The 14299-nt window shown below is 36.5% G+C and overlaps 1 protein-coding gene across 3 annotated transcripts in view; it reads left to right on the top strand.

Moving 5' to 3' along the window:
- The window catches only part of LOC121327849 (high affinity cationic amino acid transporter 1-like), a 50240-nt gene extending 36330 nt beyond the window's left edge, over positions 1–13910 (top strand). For 2 of the 3 annotated variants that reach the window (XM_041272112.1, XM_041272115.1), the window contains exons 7-12: positions 283–422; positions 4450–4552; positions 5149–5360; positions 9541–9692; positions 11219–11327; positions 12654–13910. In XM_041272112.1, the coding sequence (XP_041128046.1) occupies positions 283–422; positions 4450–4552; positions 5149–5360; positions 9541–9692; positions 11219–11327; positions 12654–12856 (919 nt within the window). In that variant the 3' untranslated portion in view covers positions 12857–13910. Of the gene's footprint in view, positions 1–282; positions 423–934; positions 1072–4449; positions 4553–5148; positions 5361–9540; positions 9693–11218; positions 11328–12653 lie in introns of all 3 variants that reach the window. The other variant, XM_041272113.1, reaches the window with a different exon arrangement.
- The last annotated feature ends 389 nt before the right edge of the window (positions 13911–14299 follow it).

Genomic DNA, 14299 nt, shown 5'->3' with positions numbered 1-14299 from the left:
ACCAACATCACTGGCCTTTTGCATTGAGGTGCTTGTGTGACTGACTTTTGCATTGGGCAACATGCTGGTTAAGTTGTTCAGTTAATCTGAGATGATTAGCTGCGATGAGTGTTTGTTCTTCATACTCACATGGTGAATTCTTGGTTGATGAGCCAATACTCTGAAACACCTAATTCAGTATTCTTCTCATCCCAGTATGCCAAAGTGGTTAAAGTGCATTTGTCATAAAATGTATTCACCTACACTTAACTCACAAAGAATGGCCTTTCTCTTTCTCATTAGTCTTCTTGGTGCCATGTTCCCAATGCCTAGAGTGATTTGGGCTATGGCAGAGGATGGGTTGCTCTTCAGATTTTTGGCTAAAGTCAGCCAAAGAACCAAAACACCCTTAACTGCTACATTAACTTCAGGGGCGGCTGCAGGTGAGGCTAAAAAAAACACCTAACCCATCAAGCGAAGGGTGAGCATGTGCTTTCAATTGTTTGTTTCCAAATGCACTTCAATACAGAAATGGACTGGTGGATGCGGTGTCCTGCCTGGCAGATACAGTTTGGAAGCATCTTCATAGTGTAGTGTGCGGCATAACAATTACACGCCAGGGAGTTACGCAAAAGGTGATTTATTTATACAACTAAAAAAAAGTTGATAAGTAATGACTACTACTTTTTATAATCCTCAGCACGATCATTTTACTGTCTCCTTAGGGAGGACAGCCATATTACGCAATATTACTATCCTATGCATAGTAAAATACATAATGCGCAGAATTACGTGGGTGAGTAATTCCCTAGTTTAAAGTGTTAGACTTCCTCTATTTTGTGTGTATTTTATGGTATGCCATCTAAGTGTTGCATTTGGGACATTTCTTTGGGAGCATATGGTCAACCATTGTATTTACATGTGCATTTAACCTGTTTACTCCCCCTCTGTCTAGTCTGTTAGGTTCCATGTTTCCTCTACCTCGGATCATTTTCGCAATGGCCAGAGATGGTCTGCTCTTCTCATTTCTGGGCAAAGTGAGCTCAAGAAAAACCCCAATCGTCTCAACAGTGGCGGCTGGGGTTTTGTCCGGTAAGCTCCTGTGTGGGCAGAAAGCATGGGCTGTGAATCCACAGGCACTTTTCATCTGATTAACCGGCCATACATTCTGTGGAGAAGACTGTGATGTGTGCAGTGGCAAACACACAGGCAGTCTTAGGCCTAATGCATAAATTAAAAAAAATAATCATAATTTATGCTTTAACCTATGAGCTTTGGGTAACACTGTATCAGTATCTCGTAGTAGTATGTGTTGTTAACATAATCTGTTATCACCCTGTTGAAAGAATTTTGTTACATAAAAGTAATATAAATAATAATTGTCAAGGAAAGTATTAATGTTTTTTGGTCACTAAATAGTTAACCTATATGCAGGTTTGCTCACTGCTATTAGATAATGCTTTATATGCGGTCTATTGTAATCCTTTAATTCCTATATTCCCCCCCCCCCCCCCCCCCCCCCGAGGTGTTCTATTTAACTAACTAAATACAATTTTAAAAAAAAAGAGGTGAAAAATGGCCTACATTTTTAGATTAGCTACTGTTTAGATCAGTAGAATAATATTTTATAAAAATGTAAGGAAAGCAAAAGATATGCAGGGCAAGTTCATTAAAACATACATAAATATTAAAAACACCACATCATTTTATTACCTCAGTCTTAACTCCATTAATTTGCTTTTATATTTTATGAAATTTAACCCCTTCTGACTGCTTTGATATACACACCTCAAACTTAGTGCGTGCCTTCATGTGTGGATCAAGTCATATTGACCAGCCTATAAAGAAATTGTTGCTTTTTGCTGTGATGTTTTTAATAATTTTTTGTGAAAATTGAAGAGCTGGCTTTAAAATTTAGATTTGATATTGCATCCAGACTTCATTCAACACACTAACATTGTTGTTAGGTTTTTATTGAAAGCTAAAACAATGCTTTTGTATGGGGGGATATTATGGAGGTGATGTGTGTTACCCAGTTCTGGTGAAACGTGATCCCTTAGCAAAATTGACGGTAAATTAACAGTGACAGTGCACATCCTCAGACTGTTGAGCATTGTGTTGGCTTCAACATATTTACACCATAATATATTTGGCACATTTTTTTTTACAACATTTTATAATATTAATACAAATTTCCTTTACCCAAAAATATTTCAAATTACAGTTTGGTGTGAAATCTGGCCTTGTGAAATGTGTCTATTTTCTCCACATCTACTGTGTCGCTTAGTTGATATGCCTGCCCTACACACTAGTGTTTAGGGTTGTAGTAAGACACAACTTAGTGTATCAGCTTGTTTTGCCACATATAAAGAACAGGAGAGATTTAATCTGATTTAATCTTTTTTCATAGGCAAAACAGGTGTGAAAAAGAGAGCAGAGAGCAGCAGAACCGAGGCACATTTGGTAGAAAAAGAACAAAACAAAGTGACTCTACATCCTGTTTATGGTCCTCGTCCCTAAATGTGATCAGTGTAAAGAAGTTAAAATAGCAGATAACACTGGAACCGCTGGGTTTGTGCTACTACCTAGAACCGCCAGCAATAGTCATTTTGACGGGTACATTTTAGACAGCTTTGATATGAAAATGAAACACAAACTATCAGATACAACTCAAAAGTTTTATTTATGAACATCATAGCTAACGATTGCGTAGCAGAAACACTGTATTTAAATGAAAAAAGAAACATAAAAGGCTTTATTTTTTAAATTAGCACATATAGTGAAGTAAAAAAAATAAAAAAAACTATAACAAGTAAACATTTCAATGGAAGATATTGTGCAAACGGGTATAAACTGCTATATATATATATATATATATATATATATATATATATATATATATATATACACACACACACATATACATACAAAATTGTAAAAACAAAGTAATTATTTACAAAAATAACATAAAAAGCTTTTTTTCACATTAGCCTACTGCAAAGCACGACTTCAAAAAATATAATAAAATAAAACTTTAAAAAGAAAATATTGTGTAACTGTAAACTGGTTATATATAGTCCTACATACAGAACTGTAAAATCGAAACCATTACTTATAAAAAAGAAAATAACTGTTCGCATTGTGTAACGGGAATGTGCATTCAAGGAAACATACTTCAATGTAGCCCCCATATTAGCACAATCCACACAGATGTAACGCTTGTCAGCTTGTCGTGTGCATTTACCAAATACTGCTCTTTCACACTGGGCACAGATATCAGACGTTTTATTTTTATTGCATTTAGTTACCTGTCATTGTTTTCTGTTGCGTGTGTCACTTGATACGCACTGTATCCAGGTTGAGCTTCATTTCTCTGCCGCTTTTCAGCTTTCTGATCGAAATGTTTCTGCCAAAGCTCCGTGGCTAGCTTCATAAGATGATATTGTCTCCTGTGCATACATTGTACAAAACGAAGAAATTGACAGCTGTCATGTCCAGTACATTGTAAGATACAGCAAGTGGACACCGGTGATTGCTTTCACAGAGTACTAAGTTTTGCGCAGATGGTGGAAACTCTCTTCTCACTTTGTTTACTGTTGCAATCAGGCTGTTTATTTATTTTTTCTTGAACTGTTTTGCTAATTGCAGTGAAATAAAAAAAAAATGTCATAGGTAACATTCATCCCTTTTCCTAAGCATGGTTACATCAGCCTAAGTAACACATTGCCACCCAGTCTCTGACCAGCTGCACAGGAAGGGGTAGGGTCCGCTGCCAGCCAAAACTTGATCCCAAATTTGACAGGCTTGTTTGACGTGCATTGTGTCCACTGACACCATGCTTTTGATGGAAACAGCTGCTTGTCCATGTATTGTTTTATGTTTGGCTTGAAACAGGCAATGCTGTTTCCAATGAAGTCATTCCAAATTTCTGATGCCAAGGCAAAACGCAAAAATATCAAGATTTCTCGAAAGATTCTTGTAATAGTAATATTATAGACAGCAGACTATATGCCCACGTAGACAGTCAGACGGCAGTTCTGCAAGGAATTCATAGGATTACAATATAGATTTGGATAACACATATCTAGATTTCAAGAGCTATATTTTATTCATATAGATTCTGCTGTAAACTCAGCGGAGGTAAAGAAACTGGCTTATATTATCAATATCTTATGTTAATATAGGTTATATTAACAATAAAAGCATGTATTGTAACAAGACGTCAAAATGACTACTTTTGGTGGTTCTAGGTAGAAGTGCTTATAACTTTATTTTTGCAATTCTGACGTTCAAACACCCTCAGGATATTTAATACATGTATGTAGGAAAAATCAAGAAAAGACATCTGCGGATCTTTAACACACACAGAGTAATTTAAATTTTAAACGTGAAAACCATCAAAATGTCTGCTATGACAGTTCTAGTGTTAATGAGAGGCTTGCATTTAATTTTGCCTTGTTGTTATTTCAGCTATCATGGCGTTCCTCTTTGACCTGAAGGATCTGGTGGATCTCATGTCTATCGGCACTCTGCTTGCCTACACGCTGGTAGCAGCCTGTGTTTTAGTGCTTAGGTATGTAACAATTGTTTTGCTTTTCATTTGGAGATTTTTCAAAATATTTCAAAGAGGTTTCTACAAAATGCCAGCCAAACCAGAACATTTAAAACCTCTTTTAGACTTGAAGATGCTCCAAAAGAAACGCGTCTTTTTAAATTAATCTTTAAACTTTTATTTTTTTCCATTTTGCTTTCTTACCTACAATTCAAAGTCCACTTATTTTTCAAAAAATATTTCCATGTAGTTATTTTAAAGATTCCTTCCTGTTAGAATGATCTGTTTGCTCATGGTTTTTAATTGAATAACATAATTATGGTATTACAGTATGCAGATTTCCCTACCAAACATTAAGCGTTCCCATGAGGGGAGATTGTGTGAGTCTGCAAATCTGCCACTGAAGACTCTTTGCAAGTTTGATGTAAATTCCCACCTCCCTAAAGGAATGAGAAGAGTTCATTATTGTTGAATGGTCTGATAATTTAAACTTCTTGCAGATTTGTTGGGATAAATCTTTCATGTCCTGGCTGCCTTACACTCTATTGACACTGTTATGGCAGGTGTTTTTTCCTCAACTCCCTGTGCATTTAAAATGAATGTTTTGTCATTTACAGATACCAGCCTGATCAACCCAGTGTGGCATACCAAATGGCAAACACAACAGATGAGAGTGAACTGAACGAATCTGTGAGCAACAGTGATTCCCAACTTGGGTTTCTACCTGAGGAAGATGAGAAATGTACTCTGAAGACCTTGCTGTTTCCCCAGAACCCTAATCCTAGCAGACTGTCAGGGTTTGCAGTTAACATCTGTGCCAGTGTCCTTGGTAAAACGCTCTATCTGTCTAAGCAGGGCTCTGCCTGGCTAGTACTTGATTGGAACGCCAGGTGCTTGGGAATTGTGTGGGGACTGTGCAGTCATGATGTTAGATATAACAATGCTCAGGCTTCAAAGTACATGGTCAGAGAATACAAAGTAATAAATAATAACAATAAAAAAAAAAAAAAAAAAAATCTCAGACACAGATTAAAATACAGGTTTTATAGAAACTTTAGAACGGCTTGTGAGAAATGTGTCCGGGACCCCTTTGTTTGGCTTTGTATTGGTATCAGTGGAGGCTCCTTAGAGGAGGCAAGGGAGGCAGAGCCTCCTCAACTTTTCAAAGGAAAATATATATATATATATATATATATATATATATATATATATATATATATATATATATATATATATATATATATATATATAAATATACACACACACACCTCTCCTTATATCTCCCCTCGCTATATTGCGGATGCGGTGGTCCAGGAGTTGGGTCCCCATTTTTAAAAATGACAGATTAACATATACGAATCGATACATAATGTATCCGTCTTAAATGACACAAAAAAATACATGCTGTGTAGTGTTTGTTTTATACTGTTTTGTTAATTTTTGTTTCGTTTAATTAAAATAACCATGACAACAGGATGACATGACGTTATGTTAACTATCGTTTGATATTTAAATTAGTAAATTTGGAAAACTTTTGTGTAAAAGGATATATATATATATATATATATATATATATATATATATATATATATATATATATATATATATATATATATACAGCTCTGGAAAAAATTAAGAGACCACTGCAAAATTATCAGTTTCTCTGGTTTTACTATTTATAGGTATGTGTTTGGGTAAAATGAACATTTTTGTTTTATTCTATCAACTACTGACAACATTTCTTCCAAATTCCAAATAAAAATATTGTCATTTAGAGCATTTATTTGCAGAAAATGACAACTGGTCAAAATAACAAAAAAGATGCAGTGTTGTCAGACCTTTAATAATGCAAAGAAAAGAAGTTCATGTTCATTTTTAAACAACACAATACTAATATTTTAACTTAGGAAGAGTTCAGAAATCAATATTTGGTGGAATAACCCTGATTTTCAAGCATAGCTTTCATGCGTCTTGGCATGCTCTCCACCAGTCTTTCACATTTATGTTGGGTGACTTTATGCCACTCCTGTCGCAAAAATTCAAGCAGTTCGGCTTTGTCTGATGGCTTGTGACCATCCATCTTCCTCTTGATCACATTCCAGAGGTTTTCAATGGGGTTCAGGTCTGGAGATTGGGCTGGCCATGACAGGGTCTTGATCTGGTGGTTCTCCATCCACACCTTGATTGACCTGGCTGTGTGGCACAGAGCATTGTCCTGCTGCAGAAACCAATCCTCAGAGTTGGGGAACATTGTCAGAGCAGAAGGAAGCAAGTTTTCTTCCAGGACAACCTTGTACTTGGCTTGATTCATGCACCCTTCACAAAGACAAATCTGTCCGATTCCAGCCTTGCTGAAGCACCCCCAGATGAGTCCAGTTTTCAGCTTTGCCCAACACCTGGTCGTCTAATGGTTAGACGGAGACCTGGAGAGGCCTACAAGCCACAGTGTCTCGCACCCACTGTGAAATGTGGTGGAGGATCGGTGATGATCTGGGGGTGCTTCAACAAGGCTGGAATCAGGCAGCTTTGACATGAATCAAGCCAAGTACAAGGTTGTCCTGGAAAAAAAACTTGCTTCCATCTGCTCTGACAATGTTCCCCAACAAACTTATGTTCTTTGCATTATTCGAGGTCTGACAACAATGCGTCTTTTTTGTTATTTTGACCTGTTGTCATTTTCTGCAAATAAATGCTCTAAATGACAATATTTTTATTTGGAATTTGGGAGAAATGTTGTCAGTAGTTTATAGAATAAAACAAAAATGTTCATTTTACCCAAACACATACCTATAAATAGTAAAACCAGAGAAACTGGTAATTTTGCAGTGGTCTCTTAATTTTTTCCAGAGCTGTGTGTGTGTATATATATATATATATATATATATATATATATATATATATATATATATATATATATATATATATATATATATATATATATATATATATATATATATATATATGCTATTTTACAGAGCTTATTATTTTTTTCATTTTTGTGCGTATAGTATAATATAGCAGAATATTTACTTACTCAGACATCGATGACGTTCTATCCTCCGTGAAACTCTCTTGTGCTTTGACTGCTTACATCCAGTCCCCCTTGAACTCCTTCAGCTACCACTTTGTCGATAACTTCCAAAACCATCTTTTCTTCATCTGTCAGATCTTTTGTCCGGCTAGAGAGGTCTGCCCATTTTCTCCTCAATCACTAACACTTCTCTGTTGTTCTCCAACAGCATTAACTTTGTCAGTGATAGTTTGCCACAATCTTTTCTTGTCTTCATTGGTTAAATTGGTACCAAATAAGGATTGTTTGTTTTGTCTCACCATTTCAATTAAAACTTCAATATCGTTGTAGCAGGGTGAGCAGCCCTGTACAGTGTTTATTTTAGAACGGGGTCTTCCCCTCCACCCCTGTGTTATTTTGTATTTGTTTATTATTTTGTATGACGGCGCAGCCGTGCATTTTTGTGTTATTGTTTTAAAAATGTATTTGTTTATAAATGACGGTGAACCGCCGTGCGTTTTGTTTTGCAGCGTGGATGGGAAGCCCCATCCAACTTATTAAAACCTGTGCAGAAGGTGGCCATCCCTCTTATTAATTAAGTGATTAATTTATTGCTAATCGAGAGATGGTCATGTGTATAAATACCTGCAGCCCTCTCCATATTAAGGGGGATGTTCAGAAGTGGAGAACGGGAGAGCGAGAGGCGAGAGATTAGCAATAAATTAATCAATTCATTTGGGAAATGGCCACCTTCTGCACAGGTTTTATAAGGTGGATGGGGGTTCCCATCCACGCTGCAAAACAAAACGCATGGCGGTTCGCCGTCATTTATAAACAAATACATTTTTAAAACAATAACACAAAAATGCACAGCTGCGCCGTCATACAAAATAATAAACAAATACAAAATAACACAGGGGCGGAGGGGAAGACCCCGTTCTCAATAAACACTGTACAGGGCTGCTCGCCCTGCTACACTCGTCCTTCAAAAAGTTGGTCTTGTTACTCCGACCATGTTTGCTAGCGTTAACACTGACTTTCTAGCCAATCATGCTTCTTTAAAACTGCTTTACGACAGTTTGCAGATCGCAGGGAAAGCAGTCGCTTGCAACCAAGTTTCGAGCTGCTTCTTGAAACACTTGCATCGCAGTCCTGTGCTCTCTAGCAAGCAGGTCGCAGGCACCTCGCAGTCACACAGCATTGATAAAACAAGGTCCAGAGTATTAAGGGTAGCCACTCTGCCCATTACACACACTTTTCATTATGTTCCACTTTAAGTCCTGAGGTAGTTAGCCATACACCTTCATTGCACTGCTGAGGTTTAAATGCTAAGCTTACTCAGTGTACCTTGCAGCATATACACCGCGTCAGGGTCGTCCTCACCTGTACTGTGGACTATATGCCATGGACTCTTATCGATCCTCGAGTGCTAAAGGCAGTTTATCTTCCTTTTTAACACATCTGCTAGTGCTGCATGCAACCATTTCTCTTCAAGGTCACTGCATTCACTCCAGCGCAGCAGACCTGAAGAGAAAATGGTGCTGATTAACTATGTAACAGTCAGTGATATATCCTGAGGATGAAGACGATGCCTGGCACAGACAGGGCTCTCAAAGAAGCAGCTTTGATAGAAGTACTCGGGTAATTCGGGCTAGATATCACAACCGGTAATGGTTACATTTCTATTTCAGTGAACCAGGGTTATAATAATAACCTAACATGCTGTCTGTTCTGAAACAACAGTGACTTATGCAGAAAACAAAGGGAACCTCACAAATGACTGCCTACTATCAGCCCTCTGTCAGATCTGGTGTCTTCCCAAGCATGACTGAAGTAGTGCTATTAAAAAAAATAAATAAAAAATGTTGACAGAAAGGTTCCTAAATTGACAATCTTTCTTATCTTTTTTTTGTATATTGAGCGGGGGTGGGTTGTTAATCTTGCTGTGAACATCATGTTGTAACATTTTATTGATACTCGCTTTTTTTTTCTTTCCCAGGAGTCCTTATCTTTACTTTCTGCCTCATAACTGTCCTTGGAGGAGAAACCACATGGTCTATAGTGTGTCTTGTATTGCTTGCTTTCTCAAGTGCTGGCGTCACTGCTTTAATCTGGAGACAACCAGAAAACAAAGCCAAGCTGTCCTTCAAGGTAATAAGAACACTTTTTCTATTTATTTGTATTAATCCAGACAATGAAATAAGATATGGGTAGAAATGGGGCATGTAGTAGACATGTAGTTTTTTTTTTTTTTTTTTTTTTTAACTTTTGAGTGTCTCAGAGTACTTGGCACCCCCTAATGTTTAATCCACTGAACATTTAGCTAGGAAAATACAAATTCATGAAATCTTAGAACAGCCAGGTTTATCGCCTGTGGTGTAAGAATATCCCTGGTGATAAGGATTTAGTGGAGGCACCCATTGACACACAATCTTGAGAACCGCTAAACCAATTGTAATCACATTTTGCTAAGTCATGGTTAATTACTTTTGCACTAGTTCTAACTGGGTAATGAAAGCTATTATCTTTGGAAACAGAAGCTTTTATCTATTAAATTTCATTTCATTTCATGAATACTATAACAGAATGCCGTGCGGTCCTGCCCAGCACTTGAATTTTGGTCCACCCCGGACTTGCTCACCAGGCTACAGTCCGACGAGTGCGTGCTGGGGCACCTGCGTCCACTTCTGATACCAATGCAAACTTTTATTTTTTTTAACTTTTTTTTTATCTTGATGCAGACTTTTTTATATCTGCCACAGCAACACTGAAATCATGTGCTATTTTATTCCTTTAACACCCTTTCCAGCTATGAAAAGAGACATAAATTAATAAAAAATTGTAAACACACTTACTGTAGCCTTTTGCATTGACACAGTCCACATGACTGACATTGATGAAACTGTGATCAGGGCAGTTAAGCAGTCAGGTTGGATATGTGACATTTTATAACGTGAGAAAAATAACTAAAAATTCTGCTCAATTTAAATTGTGAAAAAATAAATCTCCAGTCAATTCATGAGTTGATTAATAGGAGCAGCATTAATAAATATAGTTGTAGTCAAACGTTTACATGCCCCAATGGAAATTTATAATTTCTCAAAAACAAATGATTATAGGAAAAATATTTGGTAACAAATGTTTTGGTTTTGAGGATGAGGAAACAGTTACAATAAATAGATGTCTACAATTATTTATTTCAGCAATTCCAAACTCCAAAAATGCTCATCCTGTGTGCAGTCTCATGGTGCCCGTTTCTACGTTCGTACTGTGTGCGGCCAAAACAGCAGTTTGATTGGTAGCATCTCCAGTCATTCATACTGCTGAGAAATGTGTATGCTGCCACGGACACTGTAAAAAGCGATGTTGGCCTGCCCACAAATATTTTAAATATAAAGCAAGTTAATGTAAATTCAGTGGTTGATATCTGTCTTGATTATGTTACCAAAAACAGACTTTCTCCACAAAATATAGACAAGAATTGTCCGGCTTTCTAGCATCCCTGGAGAGAAGTAAGGGGGCCAAAACATGAACACCCCCCCACCACCACTACCACCAATGGCGCCTTCAGTAGTAAACAGATTGTGTCTGCATCTTGTAAATGTAATAAGTGTTTTTATTCTTGGTTGACATTTTGTTTATTACCTTTTTTCATTCTTGTCTGTTCTTGTTCACAGGTTCCATTGCTGCCTTTCGTCCCAGTATTCAGCATGTTCGTAAATGTATACCTCATGGTGCAGTTGGGCAAGGGCACATGGATAAGATTTGCTATTTGGATGGTACTCGGTATGTTTTAAATATTTAATAATATTGCATTTTTGTATTTATATTTGATTAGTGAAAAAAGGTTAAATGATCTCTATTATTGGGCATAAACTATTAACATTTATCTTAAAGGCAGTTTATTTTAGTGGGGATCGTTAATGTATGTTTCCAAGTATTCAGTGGCTACCTGTAAACAAGTTGAGAGTATATTTCTAACTCACTCTTTGCTTTGTCAAGGCCGTGAGTGAAACCAGTCAGGTCTGTTATGTATAGAGCCAGAGAAAGTATGCTGTCAACTTCATTAGAGCTAGCTACCAAACACTTCTAAATACCAAAAGTCATAACATGGAAATAAAAAATAGACAAACCCTTGATATGAATGCAGTTAATCTGTTTATATAGAACCTATTGACACTCTCCGTGAAATGATAAGTGTATTTGCTGCTTACAGGTTTAAATTGTGACGTGACTTAGAAATAATCTTACTGTGTTTTCCTTCAAGGCTGATTTATTGACGTACTTAATAACATTTCTGCATATACAAATACAGTGGAATAAGGTCAACAAAAGAACATTTGAGGGTTCCAGGATTTGGATCCATCACTGTTCAGATTATTAAAGTAGACCCCAGTGTCAGAATCATAACTGCAAATTTTTAAGATTTAGTCAAAAAAAAAAAACAGTCCAATATTTGCAACCATATGTTGACAAGTATAATGGTTTTCCTGAATTTGTCAGGTTTCACAGATTTCAAAGTTAGCATTAGTCATTATCATCAGTGTTTTAGTATAGTAGCAGCATTTCTTTGTTCCTCCAGTAAATTTCTCCCCAAATTCCGCAGTGTAAATGTGAAATCAGGAGGCCATTGTTTTTGTTGTTGGTTTTTTGTTTGTGGCATCTTTAAAGGCAACCTTGTGCGATGGAATTAATTTTTTTAATGTTCAGTTCAGCTTTTTGTTTTCTGATGTCCGAATGATGACTGTTAAGCGATGCAGCTCATTAGAATTGTTTGGTATTATTATTATTATTATTATTATATTATTATTATTATTATTATTATTATTTATACTAATATTAAGTACTTATTTGTGAACTTTATTGATTTAAGATTCACTCACAGCAAGTCACAAAGTTTAACTTCCTAAATGTAAGAAAACAATAAATGAATCACTTATAATAATTCAAGTAGGCATTGCTAAACAAGTAGTAATCCTGGGCAGGCAGACGCTGTGAGGGGGCCTGCAGTTGCTTCAGACAATGCATTCTCATAGTACCACAATAGACTAAAGTTAAGGGCTTAAAAACAGGTAAACACTGTTAGTTTAATTTCTTAAACATTTTTTCTAGGCTTCTTTATCTACTTTGGCTATGGAATCAGACATAGCACAGAGGCTGTGTTGGCTCAATCAGGCACAGAGGTCACTAGGAATGGATACAAACAAACCCAAGTATTCAGTGGTGACACGATGGCACCCGAAAAGGAAGCATTTCTGGATGATGAAGAATCAGATGCAAGAAATCCATGGAAAGCGGAGGAAGGTGACCCCTAAAGATAGAGACAACGTCTCGGACACCTCCAAGCCGGCCTCTGCTTTAGCTGATTTTGACGTTGAAGAAGACAACGGGAACACAGGAAAATAAATATTGCTAGCCAATCCTGACTGACAACAATGGGGAGAAATCAGTTGGCAAATGCTGTATTGTTTGCAAACCTCTGTGTGCCAATGGCTCTTTCAGTGCTGCTATACTTTAGTGGATATGATCCTGAACTTAATTGACTTACAGCCTATACAGCTTTTGGCCAGTGCTGTTACAAAAACCTGTTCCTTTTTGTTTGACTAGAAGAGCACTTAAGAATATCTCATTTTTCTATACTAATCCACTGAGGCCTTCCAAAGGAAGCTCCAATGTTAAATAACAAGGGCTAAACTTGTGTGGAGCAGCTGTTTTTTTTTTTAATTTTATGTTGGCTGTATTGTTCAGTTTGTTATGAGCACGAATAACGTATCTAATGTAGTTTTGTTGTAACTGATTGAATTGGTGGTTAATAGCGGTCTGGTAGGTTTGTTTCATAAAATATTATTGCAGCTGTAAGGCTGAATTAGAGGGCTGACAGGGTTCACTTTTCAAAGTGAGGGTCTGGGCCCCTGCCAACATTTTGGTAGACAGTTATTTACAGGTAAGTGGATGGTAAATGTGTTTTGTAAGTTTATTCACAGTTACTAATGTAACATTTGTATTTCAGTGGGAATTAAAACGATTCACACTGCATACATGATATTGTACAAATACAAGCCATATAATAAGTTTAACTTAATAGTAAAGAATCACTAGCAACATATTATAAACACAGAAACATCAAACAAACTAAGACAAGTACATTTGTAATCATATTATCTAACTTCACTATAATGAACCCTTCTTAGAATGAACCCCCTTTTTAACAATCCAAGCAGTAAGAACTTTTTTTTTTCAATTAGAAGGATCTTTTACAAAATCTACCCGGATAAAACGATCTCGGTAGTGAATGACACTGAACTTTCTCCAGTGTGAATGTGTTATTCTGTCAGTGAAAACAAAGACTGTAATGCTGATTCATAGATAACCTATTGTAGTGCAAATCATGTGTGACGTATGCAACTGTTGCCATCCTCACACAAACTGCAACCATGGCAACATGTTTTCATGCAGAACAAGATTGAAACAGCGTCATTATTCTGATACAGCAAATTTCCAAACCATATTCTGTTGAATAACCTGATGTAACGAACATTTCTCCAGGTCAGATGGATCATATTTTTAAAAGCTTTTATTATGAATCTGTAACTGTTTTCTGGTGGGCAATATGTATGTATTAAGTTTTAACTTTTTTATTTTATAAACATTTCCAAAGGGAAGATTTATATGTAAAAAATAATTTTAAAAAGAAAATCCCAAACAAATAACCACACCACAAAGCTGTTTTTTTTTTTTTAAACATGCCCAAATTCACT

The sequence above is a fragment of the Polyodon spathula genome, chromosome 15 (genome assembly GCF_017654505.1).
Source record: "Polyodon spathula isolate WHYD16114869_AA chromosome 15, ASM1765450v1, whole genome shotgun sequence".
Lineage (NCBI taxonomy): Eukaryota > Metazoa > Chordata > Actinopteri > Acipenseriformes > Polyodontidae > Polyodon > Polyodon spathula.
Note: the sequence above shows the minus strand (reverse complement) of the source record. Positions and strands in the feature narration are given on the sequence as shown.